General features: G+C 38.9%; 1 protein-coding gene across 2 annotated transcripts; it reads right to left on the reverse strand.

Moving 5' to 3' along the window:
* Positions 1 to 2,712: 2,712 nt before the first annotated feature.
* LOC139151836 (toll-like receptor 3) lies at positions 2,713 to 12,592 on the reverse strand. 2 transcript variants are annotated; one of them, XR_011556499.1, is made up of 3 exons: positions 12,457 to 12,592; positions 4,557 to 7,799; positions 2,713 to 4,339 (listed from the first exon to the last, which is right to left on the reverse strand). XR_011556499.1 is itself a non-coding variant. In XM_070724843.1 (2 exons), exon 2 carries the CDS (start codon positions 7,548 to 7,550, stop codon positions 4,968 to 4,970), a length of 2,583 nt encoding a protein of 860 aa, XP_070580944.1. In that variant the 5' UTR covers positions 7,551 to 7,799; positions 12,457 to 12,570; the 3' UTR covers positions 2,713 to 4,967. The 2 variants fall into 2 exon arrangements, 1 of the variants encoding a protein (XP_070580944.1); XM_070724843.1 differs by having other exon boundaries at positions 2,713 to 7,799; positions 12,457 to 12,570.
* Positions 12,593 to 13,174: the final 582 nt, after the last annotated feature.

Consider the following 13,174-nt stretch of genomic DNA (forward strand, 5'->3'; position numbering starts at 1 on the left):
CTTAGAAAATTGCCCAAACAGATGTATTAAACTCAAAAGTTGAATTTGTGAAACATTGCTTTCTTTGTTTTCCTCAAAAGATGCACAACAAAAGTTGTATCGGCATCGGAGAAAGCTTGATTTTGTACCCAGGTATACGACGGTTACACTGCACAACGGAGACGCAACACTTGACAGTTCCGAAGCTTCTTCACATCATAGGCAGTGGGGCGGCTGTCCATGTGTTCGCGTTGAGTATGTTGCACGGCAACACACCATGCTTGCAGTCGGAATGATATTGTGAGGATGTGGCATGGTATGGCACCATGTCAATATTTTGCATTAAATTTATTTAAAAAAAACCACCTCTAGGCCTATGTTGTTTTTGCACATGCCATCGCTTGTCCAGTACCACGAAAGCTAGAAAGCTAGGCTTTCTGGTTGCAAGCACCGATGTTTACTGTGCAAACAGCCCGAACGAGACTCTTGAGTTACAAATTCTCAGAATTACAGTACGGAGCTGTACACATTTACCAACATCATATCACATCAGCAATTTTGGTGAAGCTAAAAAAAGTAAGCGTAGTTTCACGAAACTTTCGATCTCAGGTATTGATTTAACAAAGCCACACGTGAACATTAAATGTTGACACCGGAATCTTTGTTTACGAAACATAAATACGCTGACCTCATCCAAGCTTGACTGCCGCCATTAGCCTACCAATTAAGTCACCTTAAATGACCCTTCATGCTCTGCATGACCACCTGAACACATGCGATCGCGAATAGCGTGTATCCTGATCTGGGTCATCAACCTTTAAATGTAGGGTTGGGGGCACTGCCATAGAAATGGTTATCCATACATGTACCTCGGATTTTTGTTCCCTTTTTTGCCTCAGACTTTTTGTCAAAGGAAAAAATGTTGATAAACTGTGGACGTACGAGCTGATTTCCCTTGCCTAAAAAGCGTGATTTTAACTCGATCGTTTTTATAGGGGATGTAGTTATGGACGCTGTAGACTTTTGACCTCAGATTAAGGAACTTGTAGAGTTTGTAACGTAATATGATGTAATGTAATGCTTTATTGAAATCTCATCCCTTACGGGATCAAGATTTAAATTACAATAACTTGAATTCGAAGGTCTCATAAACTGTAATAGTTGTCTCATAAACTATATTAATTGTCGATAAAAAAGACTACCGAAAAAGATAAATCAAAATTGTTGCTTAAAGTCTATGCTGTATAGTCCCAACTGTCCAAGGTACATCTGTACCCTCTTTCATTGGGGAGAGGGTGTACCCCCGGGCCTAGAGGAGCTGGCCATAGTACGGCTGGGGGGAGAGCCTCGAGATCACCCGATTGGAGATGTAACGGGCACAATAATGGCTACACAGTCTCATTATCATTTCCGGGAATGGTAAAAAGTCGTACACCTGAAGACACGCAAGATAATCGAGGCTACAGGGCACGTTTTACAGAAAACTTACACCTTGCAGGAAAGGAGTAAACACGGCGATTTAGTAGGTGATAAAAGGTACCATAGACACTGGAGAAAAGTGTAATATTAAAGGATTTTACACAAGTCACAAGATGTTTGGTGAAATACCTACCAATGCCATACTGGTACATGTTCATCGGGGAGGACCTTCCTTTGCATGGAAATTACACGGTCACTTTATCCGACTGAGCTTTATCTACTAATTTTCCCTTCTGGTGGGGTGGTGCATGGTTAAGGAAGAGGCCCCAGGGGAGAGGAGAGAATGTGATGCAAGATTTACGCTAGGAACTGTCTTCAAATGTCAAAGAGATTCATCTGAAAGCTGAAATTTGATCAGTTCAATGTAGATTACGTACAGTTAACTGGAAATGCTGAGATTTTTTATGAAATTCCTTGTTAAATCTAGATTTGTAATTGTGTTTGGAACTGGAGAGAAAAGGACTATACAGACCAACCTTCAACGAATACAGGAAGGGTGACACTGAGATTGAGCAAAATCACAATAGTCCTATCCCATCAACCCCTTCTCAAGCAATAATTTTCAATAATGTCCCTCCTCCCACAGTTTCTCAGGTTAACAAAACATGCCACCAAGTATCCCTATAAAAAATCCTCGGGCCAAAGTTCTAAACGGAAAGTAGCCGACAAAACCCACAAGAATGTGAATATGACGACTCGACACTAAGACATGACAGGAATAAACGTGCAGTCTGTGTCAAATTGGAACATTATAACATGATATTTTGACAGCTTGCAAAAAAGTTTCCATTGGCCTTGCGTGTCAAAAGTTTTACAGAAATAATAATTATTGTCAACCTACAACATGTTTCCTACTGTGACTTCCTACACTCTAGATCTTGTTCTGATGGCACACACATAGCAATTAATTCACATCATCTTATATTTAGCACTGACAGCAAAATGTAGTTTTCACAGCAAAAATAATTCTTTCATTTAGTGTTCTTCAATGGAAAATGTTCAGTGAAGTAGGCTTCACAAAAAGTGTAAAACACGGATCTCCTGGAACACATGAAAAAATATTCATAGAGGCTACATAAGTCCTGAGACTTCAAATTCGTCAAAGTTTTATCTTGTCAGGAGAGTCTATGAACATGGTGATATCAGAAATGCAATACAAGCTCCTCCCAGTATTCACATTGACGCCCAGATATCCAAATAAAATTTGAATTAACTAGAATATTTATAAGATAAAAAGACAGACAGTACACAAAAGATGTTATCAATTAAAAAAGTTTTCATACCAACTTTATTGATATTTTGTACTCTTGAAATCAGTGATCTGAATTTGTTCAAATATTAAATAAGCTGACACGTTTACTTCCACCACCATCTTCATCATTATGTTAAAATTCAGAGAAATTTTTCAATAAAATGCAATGACACTATACAAAGGTAAGTATTTCAATGTACAGATAAAGCTATGTTAATATCGATGGTGAAGAAATTATGTACTGATTTTAATCACTAACAAGATACTGCAAACTGTATGTAATTATTTCAACAGAGATTGTACATATTTCAGCAATAAACCACCCAAGGGACAGCTACACCATGGGATTTTGACCAGTTTGCTGCATACATGTACAAGCAATGGCGAGTACATACATGGAGTGAACTGGTCAAAATTGAGTTGTATACCCATTGCTGAGGTGGTTTATCGCTATTATATCATAACAGTGTATTGTATTCTGGATTGGGCCATAAAAAACAGGGAATTTTTCTTTAGCTGAGAGCTTGTGTGTGTTCCCACTCCACTGTGCTGTATCCCAAGTACAGAACAGTTATTTTCACGTCTCGACCAATCCGATGGCTGTATTTACGCCATCAATGTACTGGTATGATATAATTTGAGATTTAAGTACATGATATACAGGTTTTTTGTATTTTTTGCAAAGACAACTATACAATGCCAGATGCAAATACATGCCTATTTCACATTGATAAAGAATTATTAGGATAAAATGTTAACCCCAGAACAACGCTCATTGGTATGATTTTCCATAAATGAGCACTCCCGCTATTACATCTCACATCTTGCACCAAAATGGGACATATACACACGGAAAATTATACAGAGGATCAAAAGAAAATGGTGATGCTTCAAAAATTTGTTGATTTTACCATATAGTGAATTTATTGTGAATGTCCCTACACCATGTCTTGAATTTGTCTTATAGGTTGAAATAAAGTCTTCGCTTGAACATTTTCAATGTTCATGCATGTCTCAAGAATTTTTTATGAAAACACGTTTTTTCAAAACCTGGTAAATTTTAAAAAATAAATGTCTGACTGACAGTGAAACAAACAACATACACATATATATACATTAAATGTTTATGTCTTATCCAATTTTCAATTGGAAATTATAACTTGTGACTTATGTTAAACCTTATAGTGTTATGATTGTGACAAAAATAACGGCTCAAAATAGTCTCTCTATCATATATGTGACTTTTGAAAAAAAAAAAGAACCTAATGCCTGTCAAGGTTTGCCATCTATTTGCGTCCAGTTGTTCTGTTTTCTTTAACTTGATATTAATTCTGAAACTCAGAGGTTACATATTTGACCTTGAAAGTTCTGCCAGTGAGGGCAGTATCATAACAGTCAAACTCTACCTAAATCATGGTACTGTAAGGGTACACTCTAACATCATGGAAGTATGCCTCTTTCAGCAGGAAAAAAATCTGAGCTCCAACTAGCATACAAGACAATATTAGTCATTTAAAAATCAATATCTTGATCCTCAGGACCACATTTACAAATGGTAGATAGGCTGAGATCTTGTTTTAGAGTCACTTACAATCCAAACTGACACGCTGCAATTGACAACGTTGCTTTCTAAATTCACCCTTTGAGCGCCAAAGTCAATTTTTTTCTCCTATACAAAATACACCCCAATCAAATTTTTTTCAGATTTTTGCAAAAATTTTGATAACAAACTGTAGGCATCAAAATGTGATGTCTATTTGCTCCACTATTATTGAATAAAATACAGAAAAATTCATAAAAATTGGTAAAATGTGGCACTAAATTTTAGTTGGAAAAATTATAGCACTCAAGGGGTTAAACCAGCACAAAACACTCTCTGAATTTCAATGTTCTTTTTAAAGTATGCAGTATGTAATTTTGACCACTCTGCAATTTCTCTTAAAAAGAAAGTGATCAATATATTCCATGTACATATTTACATCACTACAGACATTTTCTTTCTCCGTCAACGTAACAACTTCATACTTTGTGTCTCCCTTACGAAAATTATAGATGGCAAGTTTTTGGCTTCATTTGACTAAGTTTGTCTTTAAAACAAAAGAAACACACATTTTAGGCACAGTGACAGTGCATCTTTTCATAGTGCGCAAAAATCGTAAAACGTGGCCTGAGCATGTGACTTAATTTTTTTATGCCCTATCAAGATAATTGAAAAGTGAATTACTGTTGCTTTTACTAGTGAATGAATTCTTCTTTCTTAAATTTCAATATTTTGCTGTGGTTCTACTCCTGAAGCAAGAACTGTCTTCAACCTCTCCCAAAACGCTGTCTGTTTTTCTAAGTCGTCCTGGGGCCATTCAAGGTATGTTTTCCTCTTCATGAATTTGTGCATTTTGTCGTATTTACTGAGTTTGCTTTTGGGCACCTTCTCCAGGAAGATGAGAATCAACACGTCCTTGTTGTCATCAAACAATCGATGCATCGCCATGCGCTGCTCAAACTTGCACCATTCACTGTTCAGGAAGTTATTCGACACGAGACACAGGGTCTTTCTGCTTTCTTCGATGGCGTCCACGATGTTGTCAAGGATGGCCTTGCCGGCGGTGAAGTCCCTATCGCTGAAGCATAGTCGGAAACATGGCGGGTTGCACTGCTCGATGTTCGGCAGTAGCTGATTGTTCACCCAGTCTTCATCTTTGCTACTGTGGGATACAAACGCGTCGTATTTGTACTCACAGTTTTTACCATTCAAGGCAGAGTAGTTGTTGACTCGCGCTTTCACGTAATACCAGGCGTATTTCAAATACCATCGATACCTGATGATCAACGCTATCAGTATCATAACGATAATGGACGAAGAAACGATGACTGCGACAGCCCATAGAGGGAGGATGCCATCGCAGATCCATGGAGATGGATGATACGAGAGGAATGGGGTCTTGTGTAAGGCTGGCGGTGAAAAGCATTGGTATGTTTTCACATCAACCACCTCTGCTTTTGTGGCATCCACCCACTTCCTGAACCACTCTAGGTCACAGCTGCAGGAAAACGGATTGCCAGCAATGTTGATCTTTTTCAGGGAACCCAAAACCGGTTCCAAGTTGGACTGGTTCACCACTGTGATCACGTTGTTCTGCAATTCCAAATCCTGCATGCTGTGTGAATCCACAAACAAGCTGTCCGGGAGACTGCTGATGCTGTTGCGTTCCAGGTTTACCGAAGTCAGACTGGAGAGATTCCGGAAAGCCTGCTCCGGAATGTTACTGAATCCATTCCACCCGAGGTGTAGACTCACCAACGTCGTCAGATTCTGCAGCATCAGTATTGGCCCACCTGGATTAGATTTCTTCCAGATCCCAGCCATGTTGTTGTGTTGAAGATAAAGCGTCTGCAGTGAGGTCAACCCTACAAAGGCATCCTTATCGATGAAATCCATGTTGTTGTTGCTGAGGTCCAGTGTCTCCAAAGCGGTCAGATTCGCAAAAGGAGACGGTCGAGCATCAACTGAACGGAGGGCATTTAGATTCAGGTACAGATACCTCAGTGACTTCAAGTCACTGAAGGTTTCTCCTCCTAAAGCAATTTTGGTATTGTGGGCTAAGTCGATGCGTTCTACTTTCTCAAGTCCAATGAAATTACCCGGTCCCAGTGTCTGAGCCAGCTTGTTACCATACAGATTCAAACGCAGGAGGTTTTCAAGTCCAAGAAAGGCCCCTGGCTCTATTTTTGTCAGCTGATTGTTCCTAATCGAAAGTTCAGTCAAAGGTAAATGGGTTGCATTCTGAAACATGCCATCAGTGAGTACAGTGAACTTATTGTTGTTGAGTGAGAGGGTTTTCAAAGACTTGAGCTGGATTAACACTTTGCTGTCAAATTTATAAATGTTGTTGTCATCAAGGTCCAAATATTGGAGTGTTTGCAGTCCAATAAAGGAAAAACTGTCAGTCAGAATGGTGATATTGTTGGAAGACAAGTCAAGATGCCCCAGTTCTTCCGCGTCAAATCCCGCAAACATCCCGGCATCTATTTTCTGTATGTTCAAGTTTTTCAAAATTAGCTTTTGCAGGCTCTTTCCCATCACTTGAGCAGTCAGACTTCCCACCATATCGGAGACGTCCCCTTTGAAGCTTGCACTGGCATTGAGAGTGTCAATACTCTTCAGTGTGAGGAAGGTGGCATTTCCAAACCTGGAGATCCGGTTGTCGGAAAGGTCAAGTTCCTTCAAGGATGTGCCTTTGAGCCCTGCAAAATTAGCTTGTGTCAAATCATTCAGATTGTTCTTAGAAACATCCAACGTCTTCAAATTTGATAAGTTCAATTCCTTGCCCAACTGTACAGACTGGAGTCCATTTTCAGCAAGGCTGAGAAATTGGAGCTTAACATTGTTGGTTACCATGTCACTTGGCATAATAACCATTCTGTTGTGAGCCAAGTTCAATTCCTTGAGATCGGTCAGCGGATCAAATGGATGATATCGCAAAGTTGATTTTGTAACTTCATTGTGATTCATCAACAGTGTCTTTAGTCTAGGCGTGTGCAGAAATGTCTCTCCACTGATCTGAGACACGCTGTTGAAAGACAGGTCCAGATACTCCAGCTTGGAAAGGTGCTGAAAACAATTCTCAGTGAGTTTTGGTATAGAATTGTGACTCAGTATGAGAGTCCTTGTTGTCTTTGGCAAGTCTGTCGGCACCTTGTAGAGTTTCAGGTGACTGCAGTCAACTGTTGATTTCCTGATCTTGCACACTATGTATGCTGGTATGTTTCCACTGTCACTATCTCCTGACACGCAGACCACAGCAATAACCAGGAGAAGAATCACTTTTTTCCAACACGGCATCTTTGTTGCAGAGTGTGGATGTATTTTTAATTAGCTCAGATGCTTATAAAGACAGGCGGACTAATTAGCGTTGTAAGGCTGACAACAAAACTTCAACGGTGATATCTCTGTTGTACAGTCCTGTATGAATTATGGGATATACAGCCTGGGATGTTGATTTCTTCAACCAGCTGCTGTCTCAGCGTTCATCGAACTGATTGTCTCAGTGTCTGGACTGTGAGTTAGCCAAAATAGATGGTACCTCGTGTTCTGTAAAGATTGAAAAAGAAATGTGAATTACAGACTCAACAAAAGTGATCTTTAATCATGGCAAATAAAATTTACATTCAATTCTAGAAAACAATACCAAAAAAATGGAAATACTAGCAAGCACTCTAATCTGATTTCTGCAAAACTAAATCTCCTTCTTACAATGAAACATACAATAATTATGATCCCACAAGGCCTCAGAAGTGACCAAGCTACAGCACCAGGAGTTTTATGGCCATGTTTCATTGGCCAAAACTATATACAAAGGATGGATAAAATTAATTTAAAACTTCTTTGGAATCATTGTTGATACTTTTACTGATTTTAATTTTAATCCTTATAAAAAATACCTAAAAACTAGCTTTACTTTTTCTTCTCTGCAATAAATCTTAGTGCAGTGATCGTGTTCTCATTGTTTCATCATAAAGTGCACACTTTTCTTTTTTTGAACAACAACACACAGTTTATGGTCTCCATCTGTCAAGATGCATCACTGCTGTGAGTGGTGATTAAATTATAGGAGGAATTTTCCCAGTAACAAGAAAATCCCTCACCAGTATTTTTGCTTTGTAAAGAAAACTCTAGCAATCATATGCTTTCTGGGCTACTAATAGTGTTATACACTGCAGGCCCTTGTCCAGACACCCCACTAGTCCAGGGTCCTTTCACTTTCTCACCGTAAGATTCTGTCATATCGAAAATAGCACTATGTACTCTCTGCTGAACATTTGCCGAAGCTGCAATTTTTTTACAGGTTTTTCCACAACAAGTATCTGTGTTCTGTTTGCTACGTACATTTCTTGTATTTCCCGCATTGTTATATGAATGCACAGTGTTCAATGTTTCTGTCAACAATTTTAATCTAGACAATTTAATGTTTTTATTTCTACATGCTTTATAGGAAGAAAAAGAAGAAAATACACTTATTGTCTAGAACAAAATAATGGAAATATCAAAATGCCACGGCTACACGTACATGACCATGGCATACACCTTCATTGTAAGTCACCACCTTTACCCATGATGCAACACCACAGACAGCATCCCACCTATCAAAGCAAAAAGCCATGAAGTCTGTTCAAAAATGATTAGTCATAAATGCAATATATATAATAAAGGTAATATGCACCTTGGAACAGAAATACTTGAACTTTTGCTCAAACTTTCCTCAAGGAAACTTTAAATCATGCTCTTCCAAATCAACAATGAAAATCATGGGTCACCATGCAAAGTTTGGTACTAGAGAAACAAATTGACCGGCATTTACTGATGTTTGTAGTTCAAAGTGGCCACAATTATGGTGTTCACTCAGGGGAAAAATCAAATTTTCAATTTTCACAAAACTAAGGTGTACTTGTGCATATTTACACGGTTGCTCTACCCTACTATTATGGGTGTTTAGATAACAAGTGCATTTTAAGGGCACAGACTAGAAAAATGTCCTTTGTCTGAAGACCTTTTTATGCCTTTACACACACACACACAGTAAATGTTGGCAAATTACCACACCAGCTATTTTCTGGTCCCCAGAATTGTTAATGAGGAGCTTGAATAGGTAGGTGTAATTTGAATAACATTAACAGCTACAGTCTACACATACTTCCTCCCATATTTGGTCCCAGACATATTAGAGCACACACCTATTTTCTTGAAGAATCTAAAGAAGGCTCTGGGATTTTCCAAGCAGCAGAACAAGTCATTAGTTACCATACTGACATTCTCCTGAACCAAATCCTCCAAACAAAATAGCTGGAGCAACGGGGAACCACCTCTCGAAAAAGATGACATCATATTTTGTTTACTCCTTAGGCAGCCTGTGCAGGGGCTGGCGTAACAGTATCTAGTACGATAGGAACTAGACACATGGGATCAATTGACCACATTGATTTTGCCACGTCAGCAATGCATAGTTTACAAAGAGGGCATTACTCCAATGAGTGAAGCCCATGACGTCAGGCCAGCTAAAAGTGAAAGTGCTGCAAACACCAGATTATCTTACGACAAACATGATCACATTTGCCACACTAGTTACAAAGGCATATTCCTAATGAGATTAAACAGAAAGCAGATTTTTTTCAACCGATTTAAAATTCAATTGAAGATGAAGGTTTGTAACGTGTGAATTAGATACAAGAAAAAAAAATAGGTGTACTAAGTCAAGAAATATTGCCTCTTTATTATAAGCATGTTCAATTTTCAAAGATGTTGCACATCAAGCTATCTTCCATAAGTGCCATCATTTTTTAATGTGTAAATCTGTACAAAACCACTCAACATTCTGAATATATATGATTGTTTTTTGAAATAGCAAATTTACAAGATGTTAGTAGCTGCTTTAAACTTGGATTTCTCATATTATTAAGATGACATAAGCTCCACACCCTAGACTACAAAATTAAACAAAAAACGATTTTCTTGTTCATGAGAGTGTGCAAATCAAGAAAATAGCAAATAACGGTCTAGCAGAGAGTTGGTGTGATAGCCCAAGGCACAGTCCCTCTATCTATAGAGGGACTGTGCCCAAGGCAATCACCACAGCATCAGTTGTGTGGTGAAGGGTGCACTCATGAGAGTCTGACAAGTTAAACTTTTTGAATGAAAGAAATGTGGCACTCTGAGTTTATAGACAAGCACTTAGGTTAGAGTGGTGATAAAATTTTTGGCAATTAAGGCTGAAGAAAAGTAGGCCCACGCCATGCAATTTTACAAATTGACATGATCCTACGGGTCCCAGTTGCTTCACAAAAAGGCTTTTTTTTAACCCTTTTCCTGCCAGACAGTAATAACTGTATCACTTCCCCATCAGCCAAGTCAGTAAAAAGCGGTATTGAGCCAAAACATGACGTATTTTCACCCACTTGGCTTGGTATGTTATAGCATCTTTTGTCCAAAAAAAATCAACTTTACAGTATTGTTTTCAACAGCCTTCAAATGTACAGTATTATGCTAAAATACATCATATGGAATATGTTGTGTTTCATTAATTTTAACCATCTTGACCTGGTGGTGAAATATGGACTTGGCAGGAGCACAGTGTACTTCAAGTGTGCAAAATTTGTACTTGTTACCATGGAGACTAAAACAAATATGGAAAACATGTTCCTACCATGTAATTTTGATACAGAACTCATGAAAAGAATGCATTACTGGGCCATGGCTACTACCAGGGTAATTTCAGTAAAAGTACTTTGAGTGGCAAAAGGAAAATGAAAATGGATGTAAAACTAAAAGCTAAACTTTGGCAAACTAATGCTATTACTATTGACGTGCTAGAATGACCATTTCCCAAGGTTTAAAAATTTGTTCAAAGTTTTCGTCATTAAACAAATGCTGGCAAGCAGTTGTGCATTTTCATGTTCATTGTCAGAGTGGGAGAGAAGCTGCCACAACTATGGAACTAATTGCTTGGCACTGGAAGAAGATGGAGACCTGAATATCTCTACGAATTTTGAATATTTGCTAAGTTATAGTTACCATACCAGGAGCTCAAAAGTAACTGAATAGATGGTGTGTGTTTCCTCGATCCTATAGCCCAAGGAATGGCATGTACTTTCAGTCAGTCCCTAAATTATGTATTGAAGGGACCATATTGCAAAGAGTATAATATATCTTCTTTCACCTTGTTGTACATGAATTGTGCAATTATCAATATCATCATTCTCGCTAACTTTCTGGTCGACAGCTTGCTAGCTGGTATACACGGCAAGGCTAGCAGAGAAGGTTAAATTTCCACAAAAGACTGATGCAATAATATTACCAGGGAAATCTCTGCTATCGTTTACAAACTCTGCATAACGGTTAGCGTAGAGTGCGGTTTATACCGGTGGTGTACGGAGGCGTGGCCGGTAACATACAGCGCAGAGCTACCTTCATCATATGCATGATTCTCCTAACCCTTGGATAGTTGACCTTCGTATCACGAATACCTGACCGTCGATTGAAAATGGTGGACTTGCGATATTACAGTGGCATGTTATTTTGCAAACAAAATATTACGAATAAATTACTATCCATACAGTACTCTAATGTTTATAACCTAGCATGATCTTGTTTCGTTTTTATCTTCAGCATGAAATAATGTTCGCACTGCAATGCACCAAAAGTTAATATTTGAATAAAAAACCCACCTGTCTTATATCCCTATATATAAGTTGATCAGTGACATATTTTCATTGATTGTTTGTCCGTGGATTGTATCGCAAGAATGCAAAGCTTTTCAGTTTAACCCCATTATGACGATATGGTCAAAATCAAAATCTATTGTACACAAGTGCAGTGCAACTCAGTCGGAGTGCGAGTTCGGCAGCGAGATCTGAGGCGAAAAGTGAAGTGTGCATTCATATCTGTCACATCACATCACGTGCACCGTATCATGCCGTGAGTCTAGTTTTGCTGTTTTCGGATTCTGGTCGGAAATATTCACAGATACTCGCCCAAATTGGATCCGATGAAGCGCGAGGGATATTATGCACTTTGCGCCAAAGAAATGCCAGTCATCAAGCGTGATGAGTGACCCTGCATCTGCAGTCAAATTCTGTATCAATCGTGACCATCACTGAGTATGGAGATAAAATGGTGTAAAAGACGGTATTCTGGATGGCAATTTGTTCAAAAGTTTGGTATGCGAAATGTAGCTCACATCAATACAAATGCTTACCTTAATGCCGACGTATGCAATAACCGAATGGCGATTCATCCAAACGTGGACTTATGCATATGGAGTCGATTCGGCTGAGACTCTCGCGCCGCCGCATTATGATTATATGACATCCTTCGCAAGGGCTGAGACAGATATCCATGGAGTCTGTGGACTGGTGCATTTTACATGGGGGCGTAGCGTTCAAGATTGGAAAGTGGCGAAAGCTTGTACGTTAAAAGAGGGACACTTGTGTATTAATAAAATTCACACGCCAATTTTATTACATGGTTTGCGATCGTTAGTAAGCTTTGTTTCGGTAAATGAATTAATGTTCAAATACAGCAAATGTTGGTAACACCTCATTGTAAATGATAGAGGCAATTTAAACCTTGGGATTTCCCCATGTCTGACGTCATGTCGGCAGAACTCATCAGTGGTGAGTGCGTAGGCGTTGTCACATGTGTGGAATATCCATAGACGTATGCATAGGAGATTGCAAAGTAGTATCCTGGCAGTTTTGTTGAAAACAACAGCTTTGTTTTCTCTTGACATGTTTTTCCAGTTTAAGGTTATGCATCGTTACCAATCACTATGCGCTTGTTTGCTGGATATGGATAGTCAGCTCAGTTCATGTTAGCTGCAAAGTGCAATCATATATAAGTGCTGATGTTGCTCGCAGACGACAAACCAAACTAGGGCCTCCTGTAAAGCTGTAGCAGGACTGTAGCTGGAGGTT

Source organism: Ptychodera flava, chromosome 15, assembly GCF_041260155.1.
Source record: "Ptychodera flava strain L36383 chromosome 15, AS_Pfla_20210202, whole genome shotgun sequence".
In the NCBI taxonomy this organism is placed as follows: domain Eukaryota; kingdom Metazoa; phylum Hemichordata; class Enteropneusta; family Ptychoderidae; genus Ptychodera; species Ptychodera flava.